The following is a 27428-nucleotide window of genomic DNA, read 5'->3' on the forward strand; positions in this document are numbered from 1 at the left end:
TGTCAGTTGTCAGCAATCCATCTTCTTCCTTTCCTTCTCGTCCTTTTTTTAAAAAGACATTTCCTGCTGCTTAGGAATTAAACACCCTGACATTCTGAATGAAGCTGGCCGCTTTTCCAGCCAGCCTGCCAGAATGGGCCAGTGCTGCTGCAAGCTTTATTACTGCCTCCAGTGCCTGGACAAGACGGTACTCTGCCTCTTCCTTTTTTCCTCCTTAATCCAAAGGGCTGCGACGGCTAGCCTTGTGTTCTCTCTTATTCTTCCTCTAGCTAATGTTGAGAATGTTGCTTTGCAAGCTGCAGCTGACTGGGAAGGAAGGAGGGAGGGAGGGAAGGAAGGAGGGAGGGAAATGGGGAGAGGGACTGTGATGATGTCCATTTTTTTAATATAATGTGCTGACTTCTCATTCGCTAGCACCAAACAAAACCGTCAGATTCACCTAAGACTGCAGTGCCTTGCATCATTTCACCCTGCAGTCTAAAACTGAAGCACTTACGTTTTTATGAAGCAGTAACATACTGGGGACCTACTGGTTTTGGAGCTGATGTGATTTGTTGTTTCGTTTTTGTGTTCTGTTAATGTTACCTGTGGAATGCAGATTTGATTGTAGCTTGCAGCTTGAGATGTGTGTGTTTTACCCCTCGTTGTTTTGCTTGCATGGAAAATATCTGTCTTCTCTTGGCAGCCTCTGCTTTTCATTTGTTAAATTTTATTTTGTGTGCTGCACTCTTCTCCTGTGTCAGGGGAATGTGGGGTGGAATTGAATTTTTGCGTGTTGAATTGAAATGTGTCATGGATTGTCACTACTGAGTTCACAACAGTATCTACAGGTAGCTGAATGAATCTGAGTTATTTCTAACACACAGCTTGTCATTCTTTACCACTGTGAGCTTTAATTTGGCATTGTGAGCTCAGAGATGGAACCAGGTGGGAAATGTGCTCCAGCTTTTAATTTGCTTAATAGGAAAGACATTGGCAGAAATACCCAGATTGGTAGATTTTTGTTTGAGGCTGGGATGGTCTTGCTAATCCACTGAAGAACAAACTGAAGCTTCCTCTTCTTGATCTGATTATTGGGTTAAAGTATAGCTTGCGATGTGTTGCCATCCATGTTAAGGAAAATGTATGGCTTAATAAAGAACTCAGCAAACTGTGTACTCTTGGGGAAACGGTGGTGATAAGTTAGGCTTGTAAACTTCAATCTAAAAAGAACAGTGGGGGCAGGGGAGAAGGTGACTGGCCATCTACTGCAGGGGAAGTTTTTAAGATGTTTTATGGGAAGGACAGATGGCACATCATTTTTAATCCCAGATGCAATAAAATGTGGCTATTGCCTTCCAGGAGAATTAGATGAAATATTTATTAAAGGACGGAAATCAAGAAGCATGCTAAGAAAAGGAAGCCTTTGCTCCGGAGGCATTCCAAATAGTGCAGCCATGACTAAGCAGCACATCCCCTCCCAAACCTGATTAGATTTTGTCAGAGAGGGAGAGAGAAGGCAGAACATAATGTTTGAGCCAAAACAGAGTATGATGTACTTGGAGACCTGGGTTCAGCCATGAACTCTCTGGGAGGCTTCGTCGTTTGTAATGTGTGCATATTAATGACCATAGGGATGTTGTGGGGCTGAAAGGGATAATTACTGTAAACCACTGCAAAGTGCTTGTGGAATAATTAACAGTAATAAATGCAGAGAGTTCAGAATTGGAGAGGGGATGTGGCATTGCAGGCATGCTCGATACATGTTTGTCATTTGGAGCATAGAGCATCACAGGGTAACATCAGGTAGGTTCAGATGACCAGAAGTGGGCTTCAAAGCCATTGAGACCACTTCCTCTTGTAATTATAGCACTGCATGAGGAGCTTTCAAGGAGCTTCCACACACTAGCTCTCCATCATCTGAATCCACCATTAGTAGGGTCTTGATTGAGGTAAAATGTCCTTCGTTACAATCTCATCCTGGGGCCCTTATGCCAGAGTCATTGGCGTTGTCTTGCTGGATCAGACATTTTTTACCCTTCTGTTTTGATGCCTCTGAAGCAAGGCACAAAGAGATGGCCGCTCCCAACAGTTTATACCCACTTGGAAACTTACTGCCCCTGTTCATGGAGGCTGCATTTAGCAAGTAGCAATCAGTGATTTGTCTAGTCCTTTTACAAACCAGTTAATTTTATCACAATCACCGCCACTTGTGAAACTAGACTACCATGACTGAAAGTGTGATTGGAAAGAGAATGTCCAGCATCCTCAAGCAGGGATCATTGCTGCTGCCACCAACCCTGCTTCCCCACAACAGATAGCTGGGTAATTGATAGGGCCGGTCCTATCATGCCACAGAAGGAGGCAACTGCCTCAGGTGGCAAATGCAGAAAGGTGGTGAGCAGACAGAGCCATGCCTCCTGTCCTGCACTTCCTAAACTAACTTACTGCCTCAGGTGATGTGGAGGATGTTGAAGTAAGACCCACTTGCCAATCTGGTCTGTTAGAATTGGAGGACCAACATCTTGTCCTTTGTCTTAGGAAGCAAAATGTATTGAGCTGGCCATACTACTATCTCATTATTGTGGGTAATTACAGCCCTCCAGGAGATGGGAATACCCATTGCTAGATTTAAGACAGCCTTCTAGATCTTGGACTACAAGTCCCATCATGTTGGCTCTGTTGGCTGAAGCTGATGGGACTTGTTGTCTAACAATGTATCAAAGTCATCACATTGAATTGGGAACTTCTAAGGCCAAGACTAGCACTTAGAAATGGGCTGGGATATCTTACATTTTATGGCTCTTTGGCCAACCTGACTGTGAGCATAAAAATTAAAAGATTTAAAAAATAGCCAATCTGTATTGTATGGTTCAGAGCATATTGTTTGAATCAAGACATTTTGGGGTTGTGAAGGCTCAGAACGAAAGTGGTTTCTTTGTTTGCCGATACATTTTAATGAAAGCTTACTGTATATGACAACTGTAACTTTAACAGTCTCAGGCCTTTTTGTTTGAGACTTTTATAATATCATGTGTGAGGTCAAAGGTATATTAACATTGCATTCATGGGAGGAAATATTCAAGGGCATGTGCTCATTTTCAAATGAAAGCAACATCTCTGATTTGTGGGTTTTATTTACTGAGACAGAAATCCACAAACAACACCATGATGATGAAGAAGGCTTTTTCATTTCATATCAGCACAACATTTGCCTTTGCATCACATATATCTACAGCCCACACTTATAAGATAATGGAACATGTCAGGGAATTGTAATATGCTTCACCTCTAAGGTATCCTGAGGTTTGATATGAAGATTAGCTGACACCGAACCTATCCACTTTTTCAGAGAAAGCAAGGTCAGGCATCTAATCCTATTAATCATCAGCTCTTTGTCAAAAAACATTATGAAGAGTTGGAAAACAAATATTTGTGGCAAGTGGGGGGGGGGAAGCCTACCAATAATTGTGAAGGACATTTCCACAATGGTTAGCACTGTGTTTTGGGTACAGATAGACCCTAGGTTCCCATCTCTGCTTCTGGTTTGTTATTCAGATGGGCATTTCCATATTCAAGCTTGGCCACTTTCTGAGAGGGGCAGTTACCAAGAGAATTTATCTCTGTAGTAGATCATACTTACCTGAATGCAGTTGTACTTCACAAATGTTCATTCTTGCTTCTGACCTTTCACTGCAGTCTGAACTGCTCTGGGAAGCAGAGCATGCCTTGTGTCTTTCTCCCTTTTCCACCCAACATCCTTTGGCCTTTTTCAGATAAGCAAAGGAAATGGCCTCAAGTGAATTGTTATCGAGAGGAAATAGAGATGGAGAATTGGGAGTAACTGTATTTTCAGGGTTTTATTAATATTATTACAGTATTCTTAAAGAACAGTGTGGGCTGTTGGGCGGCCAAGCCATGTTTAGTGGGAATGCATTATTAATTCACCCTAAATAGAGCCAAGGTTAAAAACAGTCTTTCGAGTCCTTGTTCAGACACTTAGCAAGAAATGATTGACTCTTTTTGCCTTCACCAACCTGGTGCAGTCCAGATGTTTTAGACTACAACTCCAATCAGCACCAGCCAGTATGTCCCTAGTCCAAAACATCTGGAAGCCACCAGGTTGGCAAATGGTGATTTAGATAACCAGGTTTTAACCATAGGGCCTGAGCAAGGTATAATAAAGTTTTGACATGAATGTTTTCATAACTGTATGAATAACAGTAAGTGTGGTTGTTCCTGGGATACACAGGAGCCTGATAAAGTGAGTGAAACTAACAGCAGTCTGAGATTCTTTGCCTCTGTCAAGGGTAGCATTGCTTATTCAAGATAACATCAGTGAGTCAGCAATCCCAGGTAAACAAGTTCTGGAACACAAGGCTGAATTAAGATGACTTAATTTCTTTTTTAAAAAGATTTTATTGGATTTTTTTACAGTTTTATATTCAATCAAACAACACAATATAACATTTGTCATATAAAAGAAAACGCCCCCTCCCCATGACTTCCCTCAACTTCCCCTTCTGGTTCTTTAAATATTTACTACTTCTACTTAATTGTTATCTTATTTTTGTAATCTTATACTTTAATACTCTAATTTTCTTATCAGTTTTATACTACTAAACTGTACTGTTAGGCCGTTCTCATGGCTTATCTCATAGCTTATCATAGCTTATCACTTTGTATTGGTGAATGCTGTTTTCTGAATTTTGGGTCTTCCAAAATGGTTGTTGCCAGTTTAATGGGCTTCAAACTAAACGTGGCTTTAGTGCCTTCACCACCCCAGTCAGCATTTTCTTTTTTCACTTAAGGCAGCTCACAGACTCCAGTGTGATGTTGCTGCAAGGAAGACCATCTTAACTTTTTCTCCTCCACCGCCGCCGCCTCCCTCCACCCACCCAAACTGCTTCTGAATTCCCTTTATACAGTCTATTGAGAAAGACCCTAAGACTGCAATCCTTAGCACCCTTATTTGGGAGCAAGCCCACTGAACAGAGTGAGTCTTACTTCTGAGTAAACACTTCTCATTAATTACATGTTCATTAACTAAATATTGTCACTGACAGAGTTATTAGGCTTTCATTCCTCCTTAAGAACTTGGCCATTGAGTCATTCCTATAGTTCATAGTTGGCAATATGCTGCCACTCTTTGACTAATGGATGCAGAGTCATCACCAGCCACCATCATTTCCCAGATGTCAGCAACTAGCACAGTATTTCTAAATCCTTTCCATGACCAAACCCCACATTTTCCAAAAGGATGTGACATAACATCATCTAAATTTCCAAATATTCTAACATCCTCTCTTTATGCATTGCCAACTCATTGACTGATTCCTTTTCACTGCTTTTTTATTGTGCTTCTTCTAGTCACAACTTGAAAAGGCATTGCTGCTTTCTTACCCACAGTTGTCTTTAAAGCTTCCTGATCTTTTTCTTCTTCTAATAAGTGGTGACCTCGGCCAGCATGGTACAGCTCTTTCTCCCACCCTTCACAAGACAAGGAATAGCAGTGCAATATACAAAAGTGGGTCTATGTTCTTTTGTGGTGGTGCTCCTGGTATCTATTATACTAAATCACACTCTGGTGGGTTCTCTTTCAGCATCTTCTGTTGATTCATACCTCTCTTGTGAAACATCTCCCACTAAAATCATTACGTTCTAACAAGCATGTTTCAGTATGGTCGGGACAAATGTGTTTTATGTGTCTAATCTCTCCCGTCATTTGAAGTTCTCTGTTCTGAAAAAAATAAATAGCGAAAAGAACAAACAAATAAAATTTTGAGTATGTGTGTATTATTTTATGGATGCCTAGTTGTACTACTATGAAGTGTGCATTGCAAGTCATTTATGTGTGCTAGGGACATAATCAACATGCAAACAAATTATGTTTTGTATATGCTGAATATTGTATTTTGTGGAGTAGAGCACAATCAAATGATTTGATGGACTCAAGCACAATAAAATGAGCTGCTGGCTCCAGTTTTCCTATTTTGGAGATGCTCCAGTTTGAGGATTAGATGATAACACCAGTCTCTTCTAGCCTATACATCTTTTAGTTACAGAAATGTCATTTAAGTTAGGCATAATGCTTCAATCTGGGGGGAAAAAACCCGAATTGACGTTTGCTCTGATTCAGCTTTAATGAGCGGGTTTTTGCAGGGAAAGCTCCAGGCAAAACAAACAAACAAACAAACAAATGCTTGGGCGCAGAGCATTCAAGTGTGGCCCTCTGCCCGGAAAGAGGGGGGCAAAATCCATGCTTACGGCTGCAGTTCTAAACTCATTCACTAGGGACACAGTTGACATTCTTCCAAGTAAACATTCATAGGATGGCGTTACATGGAAGTCATAACAAATAAGCCTTTGAGCGCACTGTCCAAAAGAAAACTTTGTGGGTGCAATATTTACAGTTCAAAATTATGGTTGTGCATATGCTGTTTTTTAAAGCACCTTCAGTAACCGTTGACAATAGAATTAAGCAGTTCACTGCATGAGGTTTTGTAAATAAAGGTGTGCAAACTCTTAGGTAGGAACTTTGTTCATTCTTGCTCTGCTCTTTGTTTTAACAGAACGAAAGCGCCCTTGTGAAAGAAAAAGAGCTCTCAGCGGAGCTTGCAAACATCAAAGATGAAGTTGGTAAGTAGGACATTAAATAAGCAATCTTTAAAATGTCCTTTTCTGCTTACAGATGTTTGGTAAAATGGTTTATTTCTTCTTCCTGTGATGCTAGGCAATCTCTGTGGATCTAATAAGGCATCGCCTTAAGCTCATCGCAGGTTTTTATGGCTTGTCAGGGGAACAATAATTTCACCTCTTTGTTGTTGCAGAGACAGGTTCATAACTATACACAGTGGAACTCATCATGCATTATCTTTATTGTTTGCAGATGGCAACCTGTAAATCTACATTGCCTGCTTTTGAATTGCATTCTGTGCCTGCCATAGAGACTGGGTATGAAGCTCAGGTCACCCTTAGATTGATAGGATACAAGAGTCACAAATGGCGTAGTTACTTACAAGCTTCATTACCTAGGAATTTGGAACATGTCAGGCCCAGAAACACTACCCAGCATGGTCAGGCAATAGCTCATATAACCTGCCCTAGGACCTTATGATAAAGCAGACCTGACCCAGCCATTAGGCAGAATGAAGCCACTGCCTCAGGTGGTGGAAACCCCTGTGGTGGCACCCTCAGCCTCCACCACTAGCAGAGAAGTGGCGCCGGCAACAATGAGATGTCCTGGAATCTTGTGAGATCTTTGAGTGTGAGAGATCCTGCTTCTCTGCCAGCAATAGAGGCAAGCAGGGTGGGCAGCAGTGGCGAAATGGGATACACTTGCCCTGGGGTGAAGGGCAGATAGTTAATTTTAAAAAATCATCATCAACAATTACATTTTACTCAAAGTATGCCCATTGAAATTAATGGGCATAAGTTAGTCATGGTCATTCATTTAAGTGGATTTACTCGGAGTAAAGTTAGTTGACTGCAACCTAATATTTTTACACTCAGCCTAATGATAGAACTGGCCCATAACAAGCCCACTTACAGAGTCAAACGATTGAGTGAAGTTTCACTTGGGCTGATAAACTGGAAGAATCACTGTGGTTGCAGAGCCAGTGCTCCTTTTGAGGAGAAAGGGCTTGGATGCAGAAGCCCACCTGCCATTTGGGCTTCTCCATTGCCTCTCTGCCATTCAATGGGGACAGAAGTGACATTCCACTGATGGCATTTTATTTTCCTCCCATTATAAACAGAAATGCACTTTGATTGGCCTTCACCCATAGGTCGGACGCAAAGGGAAATAACATCAGCTTAGTGCTGGGAAAACATTGTGACAGCAAGTGCTGCAATTTAACCTGCAGCCGCTTCTCAGTCCAGTAAATGTCATTTCCTATGAAAATCACACCCAGCCTGTAAGCTAAAAGTGAAACTTCCATGGAAATAAAATAATATCTTGGCACTCTCTAGATAGCTGCGCTGGTCACTGGTGGGGCTTCCTGTAGCTGTTGAGCTTTTCATGGGCGCTTTTGGAGTCGTGCACTTGTTCTTGGCTGAGAGTTTTAATTCTCTCCACTTCATTAAGCTCTTGAGCAGGGTTATATTGAACAGTCTGGCATTGGCAGCTAGCAAATATTTAAATTGCAGAGTCAACTGCTAGGCTGGTGGCTGTAGTTACATTTCCATTCTGTGAAGTAGTGATGAAGCATCTCGTTCAATAATGAAAGGCACACCAAACATATATCATAATCCAGGGGGTTGTTTGCATACTTAATTTCATGTTTATAACCATTTGCATATTATTTTCTTGAACGTGGCAGATGCAGAACTACAGATGGTAGGCATGCTGCACTTATTTGGTGACCTTAAATGTGAAAACTATGAGCTGGCTCTTGGGTAATCACGATGCACAGATATTTAAATGATAGGAGTTGGAAGGGCTTCATTTCAACATGAGTCTTTGTTTCCTTCTTTTGACACAGAACAATCACATGTCCAGCTTTATGTCTGCATTTATGGGGGCTGGATACCCACTTTGTCTTTTCAGTTAAATGTAGTGTCCTAGAAGTATCTTGCATACCACAAAGGTGTCTTAGAAGCAACAAATTTTGGTTTGTATGCAGATCTCCCATGCTAATTTAGGAATAAATACCAGACCTCTGCGCATGGCAAAAAATTGGTCAGCTTTCTGTTCAACAGTTCCCTTGCAATTTTTTTTGTGAGACGTGCAACAATATTTTGAAGGATGAGGTTTCTGTTCAGAGTTCCAGCCAGACCATTTCCCAAGATGCTCCACTCCATTTCCTTTCTTCCATTTTTCATTCTCCCTAGAAAGTAAACAATCCATGGCATGCTCATGCTCATTCCTCAATGGGTTGTTTTGAAGCTCCTCCTCATTCATTTTTTTAAAAAAGACACTTCTGCAAACTTTGAGGTTTTCCTGAGCCAGTTGATACCCCCCCCCCCATGTGGATGGTCCAATTTTGGCTCCACTAAAATCCTTATTCATGCATAGGATGATGTATGGTTTGCACATGAGAAATGCTTTTGCAGAAACTGGCAAATATATATATATGTGCAATATAGTAGCATCTATTCTTTCTGTCAAGTCTATGTGTGTTGGGCATTGGTTTGCATACTTCAGTGAGTATCTTTGGATTATCACATCCTACCATGTGCCAGTCTCATTAGAATGATAGTTGAAAGACAGGTTTCATTACAGGATCAATTTAAAGCTTGAGTGGGTTTCAATTATGATGAATCCCCAGTTCTGAGTTTGAGCTGGGTTTTGCTTGGATTTGGATAGTTCTGTGCCACAATAGAAGGCAATATAGTAGGTAGCACCAAGTGGTCATGCAGCAAAATTACAAAATAATTCAAAATGAGTATGGAAACTGAAAACAAATGTTAAAATTTGAAACTTGAGGAAATGACCAGGCAGAGCAGATACTATTAGTTCTCGTTGATGGGCAAGATTTGTGTGGTATAATACTTAGAGTGTCTGACTAAGAATGAAGGAACCCTGATTCAAATCCCCACTCAACCATGAAGCTTATTAGGCAAGCCACTGGCCTGGTTAAAACAGAACACAAAACCATGGTTTAGAATTACATGTATAAAATGTGGTGATCTTTCCATTTCTCATCTGCACATATTGTTCACTAGGATTGTTTGTTTGTTTGTTTGTTTGTTAATTTATAAACTACCCTTCCTCCCAAAGGAGCCACATAAACAATTAAAACATCTAGAACATACTGTATTGTGCAAGAACAGGCTCTGTGAGAGGAATATTGGACTCCTTACAATTCTCAGCATTCTTAACAAACTACAGCTCCCGGCATTCTTTGTGGGAAGCCATGACTGTTAGAGTGGTATAAGAGTGCTTTAAATGTATGGTGTGGATCAGTGCTTTTCTTCTAGAAAGAAAGGTATTGGTACTCACCATGAAGTTGTTACAGTAAGTGCCATATTTTTAACCAGTGCTTTTGTACACCCAGGTGGAAAAAAACACTGGTGTGGATGTGACCTAGTAAGACAGTGCTAGACCAGTTGACATGATAGCAACATTCATTCTGTTTGCTTATACCTGGCAAATGACAGTACAGTTAGAAAGAAGGTGTCCCAATTGCTGTTGTGGTGGGCCACTTCTAGGTTCAGCAGCAGCAATTCCAGGAGTCACTATTTTAATTTCCCACAATGCCCCAGAGTGACATGATGTCAGGGGCATTGTGGGAAATTTCAGTGGCAGCTCCCAGAAGTAGTAACTGTTTAAAACAAGGGTCCAGGCAACTATGTCTGAGCAGGTCGCAGATTGACATCTACCCTGCCATGGGGTGAGGTATTGCATTCTGTTTAAATTCCAGTACAGTCGTACCTTGGTTTTTGAACACCTTGTGAGTCGAACATTTTGGCTCCTGAATGCCGCAACCTGGAAGTAAGTGTTCCGGTTTGCGAACTATTTTTGGAACCCGAACGTCCAATGGGGCTTCCTCAGCTTCCTGCAGCCAATCAGAAGCCGCACTTTAGTTCGACTTCCAAGGTACGACTGTAGTTTCTTCTAAATTTGCATCTCTGCATATAAATTAGCATATGTCATTTTGATGCAACTCTCCTTTTTTTGGTGATGCATTTCCCCTTTTTGAGCAATATGTAGGTGGTTGCCCTACTAGGATGCCCCATCTTGACACTGAGCCTGCAAAAAGTTTGAGAGAGCAAACAGAACACAAGTGAACCAAATGCATTTTAGCAGGAGAGTTACTGAGCAGTGGTGCTTTACAAAAGAATTCAAAAGGTGCAGGGGGGAACCTCTGTCTCCCTGCTTGACATCACTGCATAAGTCAGTAGCCATGAGAATGACAGATCGAAATTGAAAAGGATGCCAAACAAGTGCAACCAGTCTTCATATCCCCATTCCAAGGAAAGTGGTCATTAGGCTGTGAACAGTTAGATGAAATGCTTTTTTGGACTTTTTTTAAAAAATGAGGTGCTAGTACTCACATGTCAAGCACAAAATGGCTGCTGTGGACAGCAGAAAAAGGAAATGCCAGCACTCAATACTATGACCAAAAAAGCCCTGGTGATATGTGTGTGTGTGTGTGTGTGTGACGCAGGTGGCGCTGTGGGTTAAACCACAGAGCCTAGGGCTTGCTGATCAGAAGGTCGGCGGTTTGAATCCCCGCCACAGGGTGAGCTCCCGTTGCTCGGTCCCAGCTCCTGCCAACCTAGCAGTTTGAAAGCACGTCAAAGTGCAAGTAGATAAATAGGTACCGCTCCGGCAGGAAGGTAAACGGCGTTTCTGTGCGCTGCTCTGGTTTGCCAGTAGCGGCTTTGTCATGCTGGCCACATGACCCAGAAGCTGTACGCCGGCTCCCTCGGCCAGTAACGCGAGATGAGCGCCGCAACCCCAGAGTCGGACACGACTGGACCTAATGGTCAGGGGTCCTTTACCTTTATACATATTGTTACATGCCACCCCAAACCCTGAGCGGTGTGATATTCCAGGGCCCAGGCACTTACCCAGGGTTTGTGCTTCCTTTGGAAATGAAGAACAATGAAGGTTGTGGTGTCTTTATGATATATGCTTTATTTACACATATTTACAACCCAAGCCTACGATTGAGGGGTTCAAAGCATAGCACTCCCAGAGGGTTCCGTTTCTCCCATTACTGCAGGCTCTGATTCAAACTGTCAGCCCACAATGCCCCTCTCCAGCTTGCCGCCTTTAACAGACTGACACCTTTTTCCTTCAATCACACCACAGCAAACTGAAATCCTAAACCAACTGCTCTCCTTTTGTACAATATCTCAGGGCTCAAGGATGGGCTTCCCCCATTTGCTGGCAGGCACAGAGTCTTTGCTTTGCTAATAGCCCATCTCCCTGTCTTTGTCCCCTGCTAATGTCCCTTCTTCTCCCGGGCAATTTCTTAGGCACAGAAAAACTTGTTTGGCATGTATTTTGACACTTTGCTAAATCCAGCATCTGGCAACCCATCTTAATACTCCAAGGATTGATTAAACTCTGACACCAATTAGACTCAGGAATTTAGGGGGACCAAGAAACACACAAATGCATAACAATAGATAAAGATCCTCAGAATGATGAATTCTGCACTGCACGAAAATTTGTGCTTTTTAAGAACATGTTAAACCCTACCTGTGCAACTTTTAGTTTTTCACCCTAGTTACCATCCCTGGATGATAGGAGAGATCTTTCTGCAATGATTCACATACTTCCTGACAGCATTCCCCATTGTTCTGCTGTGCTGTAGTCTCTCCTCCTCTCTCCTTCCCTTTACAAGATAAAGAGGGACTGGAGCATTCCTATACAATTGAAACACAGCTGTTTCCTCTCTCATATTTTCCCCATCTTCAAATTTCCTGTTGATGTTTCAACCTGAGAGATCAGGGTGGCTGGTGTTTTTGTTGTTGTTGTTGTTTTTTAAAAGGTAGGCTCCATCCAGCTAAGTGGCATATCTCAGTAGTAGTAACCCTACAGTTAAAAACATCTATTTAATTCAACAAAATGCATGGGGTTTTGCTGGTGCAACAGACTTCTGTGCATGCAACAGAGCTTCTGCTTCCTCTCCTGTCCCCTTCAGTCCTCCATGCACCCTCAGAATCCACCCCAGAGCAGATTTGGAGGGAATGTGAGGGACGAGAGAAAACAGAAAATATAACTAAAGCTTGAACGTCTGCCTTTGAAACTCCCTGATTAAAGACCCAAGACATCCAAAACTCATTGGTTATTCAATTTTCTCCCCATACCTCTTTGCTTCCTGCTCTGCTCATCCCCCCCCCCCACCTTGCATTTGCCTTAGTTTCTCTTTTGCTGCATTATGTGAAAGCATGGGCATCTTTTCAAAACAGAATAACTTTTGTTTGCCTTTGCATGTGGCTGTTGACTCTTTTTCTTTATACAGCTGCTTTACTAAAACTTTGCACTGCACAAAAGCGCTTTATAATTCCTACCACATTTAGCTATCACCACATCCCTGTGTACTAACCTGAAAGAATGTTGCTCAAGGACCCATTGAGCTGCATGGCCAACATGCAATGCTCCCTTTCTCCTCAAAATCCCACCTCTCAGCAAGGATTATCCTCCAGGAAGGTCCTGGAATTCAGTGTGGGGCCCTTCCTTGCCATCCCAGGGCAGCTGGCAAAATCAGGGCATTTATTAACCCTTGTGATCCACCATACTTAGCCCACGGGCCGGGTTCAGTGTTGTGGGTCTGAAATTCTTCAGACTAAGCAGAATTTCTGTAGCGGAGATGCAGGAAGTTGGTTCCGCTCTAGCTTCTCTGTCACATCTCAGCGAACGGTCCTTCTCTCTGCAGCCCTCAACGCAGCAAGATATGAGAAATTACAAAAAGAGAAGGAGGAGCTGGAAAAGAAGTTTGAGGGCAAGTTGAGGACGCTTGGTTGGGAGCAGCAGGAGGAGCTCCGTGCTCTCGAAGAGCGGCTGCAGTTACAGTACAGTGCCGAAATAGAGCAATTGCAAGAGGATCACAAGGCGCAGCTCATCAGGGTCAAGAGCCAGCACCAAGAGCAGGTCAGTCATGCTCTGGGAGTTGTATGTCCTCTTGGCAGTGACTGACTACAGGTGTGTGATAAAGTCAAATCTATGCACATCCCAGATTTGATAGTTGGTTTCCCTTAGAGTGGCTTCCCTTCCTCCTGCCATCACCCTCCATCATGTACACCAGGAGTGGGGAATCTTTTTCTGCTGGAGGGCCAAATTCCCTTCTCTGCAGACTTCTGAGGGCCACATTCCTGTGTTGGGTTGGGCCAGAGGAAAAAGTGGGTGGGGCACTGAATAGCACTGGGGAAATCTGCATTTGAATTTTGACATTTATTGAGAACTGTTTTGAGCAAGGTCCACCATGGGAAAGTGGCATATAAACTAAACTAGGGATGGGGAATGTGTTCTCCTCCAGATGTTGTTGTAGTTCTGGGGCTGATGAGAGCATGGCCAGTGGTCAGGGAAGATGGGAGTTGTAGTCAAACAACATCTGGAGAGCCACAGGTTCCCCATCTCTGAACTAAACTCAGGTGCCCCTGAGATGCTTCCACACTGGGGCAAAGCAGGAGCTCTCCCCCAGTGTTGCTTCCCAGCATCTGGTATTCATTCACCGTCACACTGTCTCTGAAACTAGAGATCGCACATAGACATCGTGGCTCATAGACCTTGGTAGCCTTTCCCTCCATGAATTTGTCTAACCTCCTTTTGGAGCCATCTACGCTAGCTTTATCTGTACTCCTTTGCTCTTTGAACAGGTGGAAGATATTACAACAACTCAGGAAGCAGCGGTGATGGAGATGGAAAACAGTCAAGCTGTTGCTATTGCAGTGCTTCAGGATGAATATGAGCGCAAAGTTCAAGGTAATACTCCGTTCTCCCGGACTTAGAGATATGAACTCATGAAGAAGTCTGCTTGGCACAAGTGGTGGGCAAAGCAGGATACATATAATCATATGTTCTTAAGGACCATGTTGATACTTTACATACCTCCTTGTGCATTCCTTCAACACCTGATTCCTTGCTCCAGGTGCCATCACTCAATGAAGTTTGCCAAGTATCTAGTAGGAGCAGGGCCTTCTCAGTGGCAGCACCCTGATTCTATGAAATGACCTCTCCAGGGGGGTCAACCAGGCCCCACCACTATATCCTGTCCAATTTCAGGTTATAACTTGGCTTCTTCAGGAAGCCCTTGGCTTTATCTGATCCTGCTATATTTGGATTGGATTCTGCTGATATCTACTCATTGTTATGCTATCAAGATTGCATATTTCCTATGGGATGGGGATTTTCTTTATTCTATCCTTTGTTTTCCTGCAGCTTTATAGTTTTATGTTTTATTTGTAAACTGCTTTGGGTCACATCTGATAAGAGAAAGTGCACAAATAAAATAAAGGAGCATGCTATGGTGGGGGGGGGGGGCTGTGCTGCCAACCTCCTGTCGGTGGAGTCAGTGCTGCTTATCAGCCAGAGCAGTTGTGTGGAGGTTGGGGCAGGACACTATATGTTCCTCAATACAAGCATTTGAACAGCTGCAAACTTTTCAGATAACTTTGTTGCTTGCTTTCAAACATAATGTAAGTTCTGATCTGTTTTGAATACAAAATTGAAAATTCACTTCCTCTTAAGTACCTTAACTGCAACAAAATAGGAAACAAAATAGGAAATTCTTTCCAGTAGCACCTTAGAGACCAACTGAGTTTGTTCTTGGTATGAGCTTTCGTGTGCATGCACACTTCTTCAGATACACTGAAACAGAATTTTATTTCAGTGTATCTGAAGAAGTGTGCATGCACATGAAAGCTCATACCAAGAACAAACTCAGTTGGTCTCTAAGGTGCTACTGGAAAGAATTTCCTATTTTGTTTCCTATTTTGTTTCGACTATGGCAGACCAACACGGCTACCCACCTGTAACTGTACCTTAACTGCAGTAAGCTTCATTTTGATCAGTTTCCCCTCCCCTGTACATTGCATATCCCTGCCCTCCACCCCCAATTAAAGTTATGCTATGATTCTATAGATGCACTTTCCTGGAGTAAACACCATTGAAGTCAATGGGACTATCTTCCTTACTTGCTCTGGTCCCAAGCTCCCTGCTTTGAAGTCACACTTTGAATGGTTTCGGTACTAACCTATCAGTCAGAACACTGCAGTCCCTCTGATGTTTAAATGTTTAATTTTATTTTTTGCTGCTTATGTTGTGGTCGGTTTGTTATTCCTGATTCTGCATTGCTCAGCACCCCACCAGCCCAAATGTGTAGCAGTCGCTCCCAACAGCCCCTCTCCAGATCCCTTTAAATTGCTGGTGCCAGAAATTGAACCCGTGATCTTCTGCATGCAAGGCTTCTGTGTTGCCACTGAGCTATGGCCCCTACTATCACTGACTAAGGAAGATGCCAATCTGCTAAGGCGCCTTTGTGACTAGTTGGTTTATTGTGACAACAGCCTCCTTCCCTGCCCAGTAGACCTGCCATCTCCTTAAGGTGGACATGGCAGAGTTAAAGTCAGGGGAGACGTCCCACGAAAGGAACTGAGGAGGGAACTTCAGTCTATCACAACTGGTGCAGAGGAAGCTCCAGAGCAGGAGTTTTTAAGGTGGGGTTTAAAGTCAGAAGTTGGCGTTCATGAGTAACGTGCACATCTATTTGAGAAAATGCAATCCTGCTTATTAAATATCTGTCAAACTTCCCATTATTCAGGCAGCATAGCCACGGTTTATATTAACATTTTACAATTGGTAATCCACTAGGGCTGGGGGTTGTTTAGGTGGTTTTGTTGGCAGGGGGTTGTTGCTGTTGGCTTTTTTCCTGTATCTTTATTTAAATCTTGTGATTTGTGTGGAAATTGTTTAGTTAGGTCGTGCATTTTTAAATGATTTGTTTATTGTTTATCACAACTTTTGTTACGTTGCAGCTATGCACATTTTTCATGTTGTGAGCCGCGTTGAGCATGGTTTGAACCGTGGAAAGGCGGCAAACAAATAAAATTATGCATGTATGTGTGTTGCAGGCATTTTACAGTTGATCTCTATCATGGATTTGGATTATCTCTATATTCCCACCCACCCACTGCCCCTTTGTCGTAAGACATTTTGGGTTATATTTTACAGTGAAGGAACCCCTGAAATGCTGCTTTCGGACCATGTGAGAGCTCCTTGCTGGCCTAGGGCCCCCTCTCGTGGATGAAATTGTCACTGAAACAGCTGATTGGTGAATAGGTTTTATTTATGGAGTCGCTGTTTCAGAGCAATTAGTTGGGCTATTAAGTTTTAACACACTCTCCATACAAGTTCCTTGGGCTATTAAACCATAGATTACTACAGGGTCAACTAAAATTTCATATCCATAATAAAATTGGTTGAGGAAGAGCTTCTCATAGTCCCTGGCATGCAGCCTTTGGAATGGGCACACAACAGAGACTTCTAAATTTAGTGTGAATCGAGGGTTGTTCAGGGAGCAGCTATACAAAACAGGAGCTGTTTCTGTAACTACTATAGCTTTATTTAAAAAGTAGGGATCCACATCTTGTCATCCCCTATCCAAGAAGGCAAGAGGCATCTTTCCCATTCAAGGGCAAATTCCAGTCAGGCAAAAGCAGTCATGGAGGGTGGGGAGCAAGGCCGGGGGGGGGACATTTGGGACTGAGGTTGTCCAGCCCTATCTTAAATATATAGTCTTCTGTAATTCCCGCCACATCTGGTCACTCTATTGCTAGAGCCAGTGCCTGATTCTCCTGCTAGTCCGGGGGTAGGGAACCTGCGGCTCTGGAGCCGCATGCGGCTCTTTCGCGGCCCTGCCGCGGCTCCGGGGCGGCTGCCTGGGGCGCGGAGGTGGCGCGGAGTGGTGGGGGCACTGCGCCTGAGAACTCCTCGGCCGGAGGGAAGACGCGCCAGCCCTGCCCACGATGGAGGGGCGGTTTGCAGGGGGGAGAGAGAGGGAGGGGGCAGCCGGGGGGAGGCGCGGGGGGCGGGGCCTGGTGCGACGGCGGCAGCGCAGTTGGCGGAGCGGAGCGGAGCCGTCCCCGCCGCGGCCCGCCACTGTGAGCGCGCAACAGGTGCTCCTCCTTCGGCTCCGGGGCGGCTGCCTGGGGCGCGGAGGTGGCGCGGAGTGGTGGGGGCACTGCGCCTGAGAACTCCTCGGCCGGAGGGAAGACGCGCCAGCCCTGCCCGCGATGGAGGGGCGGTTTGCAGGGGGCAGAGAGAGAGGGAGGGAGGGGGCAGCCGGGGGGAGGCGCGGGGGGCAGGGCCTGGTGCGACGGCGGCAGCGCAGTTGGCGGAGCGGAGCGGGGCCGTCCCCGCCGTGGCCCGCCACTGTGAGCGCGCAACAGGCGCTCCTCCTTCGGCTCCGGGGCGGCTGCCTGGGGCGCGGAGGTGGCGCGGAGTGGTGGGGGCACTGCACTGCGCTCCTGGCCCGCCTGGGCTGCGCCCGCCGCGCCATCCTCCTGACCCGCCGCGCCTGCCCGCTTCCCTCCTTGGAGTGTCGGGCCCGGCGGGCGGCTGGGGTGTCCTTGTGGGGCTTGGCTCCGTTGCGCCTTCCCCGCTCCCCGGAGAGGTGGGCGGGCGGGGGACCTTCCCGGCGTCGGTCGCCGGATGGTGCTGCTGCCGCCTCCGCCTGGCTTTGCTGCTCCGCCTCGCCGTCCGGCGCCTCTTTGGCAGCGGGATCCGGGGGGCGCCCGGGGGCCCGGCCGGGACTCGGAGCCTTCCTGCGCCGCTGTGCAACAGGAAGGCCGGGCGGCGGCGGCGAAAACGTCCGGGCTGCTTCTGAAACCTCCGCCAACCGGTGCTTCGCCAGCGCTCGCTGCGGGCGGTGTACATGCTCAACGATGGCCCCAAGGGCGGCTCGGGGGCCCGGAGCCCCGAGGCCGGCGCGCTGCAGAGCCTGGCGCGATTCCCCCCCCAAAAAACCTGTTTTTTGCTTTTTGGCTTTTTGCCTTGCTCTCCCACCCCCCTCTCTTTTTTTTCCTCCCCTCCTTTTTTAATCCAAGGGGAGAAATCCCATTTTTAAAACAAACAAACAAAGGAAAAATAAACAAACACCCCCCACAGCTGCTGCAGCCACTCTATTTGAATTTTTATTATTACCCTTTTCTCCCTCTATCCCCCCTTTTTCTTTTCTCTTCCCCTTTTGTTTTTGTTTTCAAAAAAAGGAAAAAGAAGAAAAAGATTTCCCCCCTTTATTTTTATTTTTTAAACTACTACATATTTTTAATAGATATTCTCCCCACCCCACCCCACCCCCAATTTATATTTTTCCACCCCACTTTTCCATTCCCACCCCCCTTTTTCTTTCTTTATTAATTCGCTTGCCAACCTATCTTAGAGGGGGAAGCCCTCTCTCCCACCCACCCCACCCCCAATTTATATTTTTCCACCCCACTTTTCCATTCCCACCCCCCTTTTTCTTTCTTTATTAATTCGCTTGCCAACCTATCTTAGAGGGGGAAGCCCTCTCTCCCACCCACCACACCCCCAATTTATATTTTTCCACCCCACTTTTCCATTCCCACCCCCCTTTTTCTTTCTTTCTTAGTTCGCTTGCCAACCTATCTTAGAGGGGGAAGCCCTCTCTCCCACCCACCACACCCCCCAAAACAACTTTGAGCTGAACCCCAAAAAACGGGGGTAGATCACTGCTGAAAGTAGATCACAGTTTCTTGGGAGTTGGCCACCCCTGGTATAAGACATGTAACTAGAATAAAATTTTTAAAAAACCAAGCAAATAATTGTAATAACTACTGTAATAAAGCACTGCTATAATTATATATAATTTCCCTAAAATTTTGGTTTCATTCGCCTTTCCGTGCTGAAATGTCACAACCTGAAGGACCATGGCTTGCCCCCCCCCCCAGTTTTGATCCTGGGTACGCCCCTGAGTCAATGCAAAAAAGTAAGAACTTATTCTTGTTGTTTTTACTAATTATACTTTGCATTGGCTCCTATACGTTATTTATTATTATTGCATTAAGGTAAGAAACAATATATGCAGCGTTATATTTGTTTTAAATGCCGCAATGGTTTTGCGGCTCCCAGGTTTTTTTTTTTCCTTTGGAAACGGGTCCAAGTGGCTCTTTGTGTCTTAAAGGTTGCAGACCCCTGTGCTAGTCCTTTCTGCTGGATCTTCCACACCATACATGCCAAGTGCTGTGATACCACTTTAAACACTCAGAGCTTCTCCCCAAAGATTTCTGGGAGTCGTAATTTGTTAGGGGTACCGAGAGTTGTTAGGAGGGTCCTATTTCCCTCACAAAGCTACCATTCTCAAAGTGATTTGATAATCGCTCACTCTTCACAAGGAGCTCTGGGAATTGCAGCTCTGTAACGGGAATATAAGGGTCTCATAACAACTCTCAGCACCCTTAACAAACTGTATCTCCCAAGATTCCATGGGGGGAAGCCATGGCTCTTTAAAGTCCTTTAAATGTATGGTGTGTTGTGGCCTAAACAATAAATCAGTAGCCTGGAGGCAAAGCCACATCAACTCACAGAGTAAGAGAGACCGTATGTGCACATTATAGTTCAGACTAGAACAGCACACCGTCTCGTATTTAAATGCCAAAAAAGTTTGGACAACACTTGGCCTGGACATCGCACGGGGCTGAGCAAGGCATGTGGCAGTTGGACTGGATTGAAGCTGAGCCTAGCTGAGACTGAAGGACTGTAGCTGACATTGGGTTTGTTGATGCAGCACCAATGACCTCATTTCCAGTCGGTCACATTTCCACTGTTTACTGGGAGGTAGAGGAGCAAGGTGTCGGTGAGGTCAGTGCGGCACAAACCCACCAGTGGGAGCGTAAGATTGGCTTTGCCGTTGTGTTTGCACCATGCCGTTCTCAATGCTGCCTTGTCCCTCCCTCTCTACCTCCCAATAAGCATCCGTGTCGCGATTGGGTGGCAGTCAGATAAGCGGCAGTGTCCCCACCCATGTCATCCACTACTGCCTAAGGATTGTGAGTAATGGATGTGTCACAGTGGTTCAATGTGGCATTTTTTAATTCCTTCCCAGAACTAAAGTCTACACATGAGCTGGAAAAGAGAGAACTGGAAGAGAATTTTGAGAAGCTACGTCTGTCACTCCAGGTTAGTATCACTTACGACATACAAAACCTTACCATTTGTCAGAAGGATCTACTTAAAGCACACCCAACACACATGACTTCCCCTCAACAAATCCTAGGAGGTATAGTTTCCCCCTTACAGAGCTACAATTCCCAGCACCCTTAACAAACCACAGTTCTGTGGAGTCTTTGAGGGAAGTCACATGCTTCAAATGTGTATCGGGGTGTGCTGTAAATGTATGGCGTGGATCTGCCTTAGCAGCCATGGCTTTTCCCAAAGAATCCTGGGAGCTGTAGTTTGTTAAGGGTACTGTGAGTTGTTAGGAGACCCATATTCCCCTTGCAGAGCTGCAGTTCCCACTTTAACGGTCAATCCATCTTTCCAGGGTTCTTTGAGAATTGTAGTTCTGTGAGGGAGATAGGAGTCTCCAAACTACTCTCAGCATGCTTAGCAAACTACAGCCCCCATTATTCTTTGGGGGGGAGCCCTGGCTGTTAAAGTGATAAGTGCACTTTAAACGTATAGTGTGGGTGTGGCCTTAGTCGTGGCTAATTTTATTCCCGCCAATTCAGTGGCTTTCTCTGCATCAGGGCCACAGCCTAAATGGTTTGTCTTCCATCGAGTAAAAGCGTCACAGGCAACTGTGTTTGCACTTGATTACAGGACCAGGTCGACACCCTCACTTTTCAGAGCCAGTCTCTGAAGGACAAGGCAAGACGATTTGAAGAGGCATTAAAGAAAAACACTGAAGAGCAACTAGAGGTAACATGAGATTTGCTTTTCTGGAACTTAGTGTGACTCATAAGAACAAGAGTTCCCCTTTCATCACTACTCTTACCTCCAGAAAATGTCTTCAGAAAGTGTTCTGCAGATCCTGGCGCATCATTGACTGCCTCGCGCTCAGCCCCATGAGGGAAGGCTGAGGTTTTCACACAGCTGGAATAACTTGGCCTAGGGGTGACTTTAGGCCCAGTCGTTTTACCTTCCTTTTCTGTTTAACCTGCTTTGGTTAGATTTTGAAATTAAGGGGGAGGGATTGAGTTTGTTCTTCAGCTGTTGGGGTCTCCAAAACTGGGAGGGCTCCTCCTCATACAGAAGGTTCTAGAAGCCTCCAGAAAGCCTTCCTCCTAGAGTGGATGAGGAGAGCCCTCCAAGTCTCCTGGGTAAGTCCTCTGCTTCTTTTTCTTTACTGTCAGTTCTCCTTTGCCTCAGATTGCAATGGCTCCATTTCAGCATTTAGAGGAAGACATGAGTAGCCTAAAGCAGATCTTGGAAATGAAGAATCTACTCATTCATCAACAGGAAAAGAGGATCATAGAGCTAGAGAGGCTGGTGAGCCCTTGGTTTTTGTCTCTGTTTAGAAAACAATACAGAAGGGAGGGGAAAGCCACAAAAGCTTGTGCGTCCATTAGAGGAGGGACAAGGGAACCTGTGGCTCTCCAAATGTTGTTGGACTCCATGTCCCATCAGCCTCAACCAGTTTGGCCAATGGTCAGGGATGATGGGAGTTGTAATCCAGCAACTTCTGGAGGGCAAGTTCCCTGTTCCTGCATTAGAATCGCAAGCTAGCACAATCTGTTTAAGCAGGCAACTCTGGTTTGGAATGTAGTCATTTTAGAGATGCAAACTGGGAAGGGGGAAGGTATTATTATTATTATTATTATTATTATTATTATTATTATTATTATTATTATTTTGTATACCACCCTTCATCCATAATCTCAGGGCAGTTCACACCATAAAAATTAAGAAGCAATACAGAAATTAAGATGTTCCTAAGTATATGGTATATTTGAAATGGGAAGGAATCTTACTTTTTAAATCTCCACTTCACCTCACCCCCTTTCCCTGTGTTCAAAGCCACTCTTGGCTAAGAGAAGAGTACGATTTGGGGAGGCAGGAACTCCATTTTATAATGTGATAGCCCAGTGTGAGACAGTAGCTACAGTAAATATTACAGTACGTTAACATCAAGTTAGGGGACTAAATTAATTCCTGCACGTATTCTAGAGTTTCCATTTCCAAATCACGCAAGCGGGGCTTGCAACAAAATGTTGCACTGTAGAATGGCTCTGTTTGGGCAGCCAGCCAGCCAGCCAGCCGTGACCTCTCCCAGGATACTCCATTCAATCCCACCCACCCGTAATTCTAGATTTCTTTCCCCCCAACCAGTCAATCAGCATTTATTGCCTGCTGAGCATGCTCATTGGGTTGTTTGAGAGATATTGCCTTTTTTAGGGCTTTGCCCCCCCCCCCACTAGTTTCATCCTGACCCGCTGCCAGCATGTGGCCCCTGACATATCGCCCCAGAGGGAATGTAGTCCTTTGACCAAGAAAAAGTTTCCCCACGCTAGCCTAAAAGGTCTGAGGTGGCAAAAGTGTAGGGAAGGAAGACTAGCAGCTAAACCCTTGCTAAAGCAGATACATGCATAGATTGTCTCTCTGGCTAGGCTAGGCACTCTTAATTAAAACCAGGTGTGTTTCTCCCAAGTGAGAAACACAGCAACACCCTCTGGGATCAGGCTGGTTATCACACAGGTGAGCTCCTGTGTGTTTACAACCCATCAGCACCATCCAGTCTGTGCTGCCACTTCTGCTGCAATGAATTGCTTACAATACTGTAATTACTATTATTTTTACTGCTGCAACTGTTACATATATTTAAAGCTGTCCCTCCTATCATTGCAGGCTGAAAAGAACTTAATATTAGAAGAAAAAATTCAAGTGCTCCAGCAGCAAAATGAGGATCTCAGAGTCAGGATTGATCAGAACACTGTGGTGACAAGGTCTGTCTAATGTTTGCTCCCGAGCTTGGCATTTCAAGCTGCTTTTAATTCACATCTTTGTGTGTGTGTGTGTGTGTGTGTGTGTGTGTGTGCTCACTTTGTTGGTGTCTATTTGCAGCAGCCTGGTACCATTCAGATGTTTTGGGCTACAGTTCCCATCAGCCCTGACCATTAGCCATGCTAGCTGGGGCTGATGGGAAATGTAGTCCAAAAAAAGGGGGGAGGCTGCTTTGTAGAATCATAGCAATGCAAGGAACTTGTTAAAGTTATTTATTTCTGAAGTAGCAGAAGGCTATACACACTTATTTGAGAATAAGGCTCATTAAACTCAGTGGAACTTAACGTCCAAAGAAACATGCACAGGATTGCATTGATGGAGACTGAGCTGTGAACCAGGAAATGCCTGATTCAAATCAGAACTGCCTTGGACTCACTGGGAGTACAGCCCTATGTAAAGCAACTCCAACTGAATTCAGCAAGGCTTACTACCAAGCAAATGGGCAGAGGGCTGCATCCTAGGAGGTCTTCCTGAAACACCGTTTCTCAGGCTCGGCTCTCATTGATACTGGTACCGGTCTCCCTTACAGGGTTGCTAGAAGGATTCCTGAGAAAATCCATATGGAATGATTCCTACACAGTACAGATGCAATTCTATGTACACTTTTGGGGGGGTGGGCCCCACTTTACACAGTGGGACTTGCTTCTGAGTAAGCGTGCTTAGGATTGTGCTGAATAGTATTGCGTGTTGTTATTAACCCTCTGCCTCATACACAGAGTCCTCCATAAACAAAGCTTTCCTCCTTAGGAGTTGGCAACGCTCCCCCTTTACCGTGGATCAGGGCTGACTCAGAAGTTTAGTTTGCAAGCAGTTGATCTTCAACATCTACGCTGAAAACCTCTGGGTATCGGAGTAGCCGTTATACTGAAACCTGTAGCTGTACACTTCCAAGTTATGACACTTTGCAGAAGGAATGGTTTTCTCTGCAAAACATTAGCACTGTACACAGAACGCCACGCTTAAGAGCACTGTGGGCGCCCGTCAGTTTGAGGGGCTGAGCTTGGCTTATCATGCAGTCTTCAACCACGTACCGCATTGATTTTATGGGTGCTTTTGTCCATTTTGTTGCTGTTTCTTGTGCAAACCTGCAGCATGTCGATGCAGAATTCTTGTTTTTAGGGTAGTGCGTGTAGAGCACATGACATTGCACAGAATTCATAAATTTACAGAGAACCTGACGGGAGAAATGCAGGAGCACCACATTTGTAGCAAAAATACAACAGATTCCTGCAGTACCTGAAGGAGCCACAGCGTTGTTTGGGGCATGAGCTTGCGTAGGCTAAATTCCACTTTGCTAGATTCTCCAGTTAGAAAATGTAATCATGTGGGGTGGAGAGACAAAGGAGAGAGGCCTACCTATCTACCTCCCCCTTCAGGAATAGCACAGTAACCAGACCAACCAGTTGTGCAAACACGTGTATCAGAAATCGCTGGATCTATGCTGCCCAATAGTGACGGCAGCTGCAGCCCCCCAACAGGAAGTATTGCTTCAGTGTGGCATTATATTTGCTGTTGTGTTTTCTGAAGCCCCACTGCAGTTGCTGAACTCGGTGATATCTGAGGATCCCTGAGGATGTGCCTTTGTCCAGCTTCCTGTCTGCCTCAGCAGGAACTGGTCCCCTGAGAGCCAGTCCTGTGCCTGAGTAAAACACAGCACCTGCTGGTTCCCCCTCCCATGGGATGGGGGAGGCCTGTGCCTTATCCCTCCCCTTGTTTCAAAGCTCATCTCCGCTGTAACCTGACCGTTTCTTTCTTTTGTTGGCGTCAGCCTCGGATGACGCAGCGAAAAGACAATCCCAGCACTGTATGCGGGAGAGAGGCAGGGTAACAGTCAGAGGGCTATTTAATTTTGCTTCTGCTTGCCAAAGCAAATTGTCCTTGGGCACATGCTGGTATTGGTGTTATAAAAAAAGAGAAAGGGTAAAAAACACTTGTCAGCAAAGGCACATCCCTGCTCAAAAGGCTCTTGGAAGAGACTGTCACTTGGCTGTGTTAACTCCCAGTTCTCCTCCTCCAGCAAACTCGGTTGCTTACTGTCTCCGGAGCAGGGATGCTGTCTGACCGGCTCTTGTATCACAGAGCATCACCTTGCAACTCTTTTCTATCTCACTGAAGGCAAAGGCTCTGGGGTCTCGATGTCCCCACACATGTCACTAGTGGCAATGACTTTTCTGGCTTTTAAGAGAGGTGACCATAGGAAGTTGCCTTTCTCTGTGTTTCACTGTTAATGCATCCCTCATCCTCGTGTCCATTACTCTGTTTAGCAGTGGCTCTCGGGGTTGTTTTTTCCCATTCCTGCCTCCAGAGACCCTTTTAAGTGGCTGCGCAGGGGATTGCACCTGGGGCCTTTTGCACACAAAGCATGTTCTCTACCAATGAACTATGTCCCCTTCTGTTAAGAAATGCCCAGTTTTGCCCTGCACCTGTGCTTCTGAACCCATTTCTGCTTGTCTTCTAGAATCGCTCGGGGCTAGTTCACCAGTGCATGACTGTGACTCCAGTTCTCCACACTTGATTGGCAGATGAATGTGTGAACTAATTCTGTGGGGGGGGGGAATACTGGACAGCATCCAATTGTGGCCTGGAAGACTATTGGAACCATGGAAGCATCCATGAATGGAGAGGGAACAGCATTTTTTCCTGATATCCCTCTTCCACCCAAGAAATCTGCTCCCGATGGTTGGGGAACTCTTCAGAACAGCATGGGAGGTAGTGTAGCAGGCTGCAGGGTAACGGGGGAATTTGCAAAAATCCGCTCCCTCCCCTTTCCATCCATGGAATACGTTGCTGGAGCAAAGAACCCTCCATGAATGAAAGGATGCAACTGAATACAACCCATTGTGCTTGAGGAAATACTAAGTGATGAAAATTTTGTCTGAAAGTGGTCCATTCATGATGGCCCATTCACTTGATTTATCATTCATCCCTCATTCACTTGATGGTGAAACGTTCAAGGGGCAGGCATGTGTGAATGAACCAGTCTAAAGACAAGTGGCACAGATTGAGGGAAATCTTTGATTCCTGGGTGGTGGGGTTCTTTTCCATTCACTAAAGGTCCCATTTATATTAGGCCATGCAACAGCAGACTTTATTTATTTTCTTTGCACTTTCCAAGGAGTGGGATGGTAAGTATCCAAATCATGTAGGCAAACAGTTTTCAACAAGACGTGAGAACTGTTTACAGAATAGATGAAAACTGGTGGACCTCCAGGCACCGCTGGCCTCCAACTTCCATTGATTGCCCTTTTGTCTGACGGCCATGTTGGCTGGAGCTGATGGGAGCCCAGTGACACCTGGAGAGCACCAGGTTCCCAATCCTTACGTTTACAAAATGGACCCAACGAGGACTTGCTGCAATTCTGAAATTTTGATTTTGACTTGACAGTGCCTTGTTTCCCTCTCCAGGCAGTTATCTGAAGAAAATGCTAATCTCCAGGAATACGTTGAAAAAGAATCCAAGGAAAAGAAGAGGCTAAGTAGGACTAATGAAGAGCTGCTGTGGAAGCTTCAGACGTCAGACCCCATGAGCCCAGTTAAGCTGTCGCCAACATCGCCCACACATATTTATCGGTCTTCGTCAGGACCTCCTACCCCAGCTAAAGTCAGCACCGTGCCAAGATGACAGCCCCGTGCAGCTGTATCAGATGACTTGTCCCTGACAATGTCCCAGTCTACCGAATGTTCTCGTCTAAGAAAGTATTAACCACAGTAGAAGTAGATCCCTGGGATCCGTGACTCTACCAACATGCTCTGTATTTGACTAGGCAGTGCACTCTGGTGGGTTTCTGCATCAGGAGTCCCTAGGACTTGCTACACTGATGCCATAGAATAGCAGAATCCCAGGGTGAGAGGCAAAGCAAGGGAAAAACTCTTCTTATTGTTCACTCCCGAGTGAACTTTTCGCTGCAGTATTTCAGGTTAGTTGCCAGTTCGAGTTTTGAATAGCTCTGTGTGTTGAGTGGCTGCTGATACGTGTGGATGCCCTCAGGCATCCATGCCCATAATGTGAGGCACATGTCAGGCACACCTACAT

At 45.1% G+C, this 27428-nt stretch overlaps 1 protein-coding gene across 2 annotated transcripts; it reads left to right on the forward strand.

The window, feature by feature from the left end:
* On the forward strand, nucleotides 1-27428 carry LOC117045417 (microtubule-associated tumor suppressor candidate 2-like). Of its 2 annotated transcripts, none has more exons than XM_033146429.1 (9): nucleotides 1-187; nucleotides 6552-6618; nucleotides 13314-13528; nucleotides 14254-14359; nucleotides 20499-20572; nucleotides 21215-21313; nucleotides 21764-21883; nucleotides 23240-23337; nucleotides 26801-27428. In XM_033146429.1, the coding sequence occupies exons 1-9, from the start codon at nucleotides 134-136 to the stop codon at nucleotides 27015-27017; spliced, it is 1050 nt and encodes a 349-aa protein (XP_033002320.1). In that variant the 5' UTR covers nucleotides 1-133; the 3' UTR covers nucleotides 27018-27428. The 2 variants fall into 2 exon arrangements, with proteins under 2 accessions (XP_033002320.1, XP_033002319.1); XM_033146428.1 differs by lacking the exon at nucleotides 1-187 and adding an exon at nucleotides 5442-5506.

Source organism: Lacerta agilis, chromosome 4, assembly GCF_009819535.1.
Source record: "Lacerta agilis isolate rLacAgi1 chromosome 4, rLacAgi1.pri, whole genome shotgun sequence".
NCBI lineage: Eukaryota > Metazoa > Chordata > Lepidosauria > Squamata > Lacertidae > Lacerta > Lacerta agilis.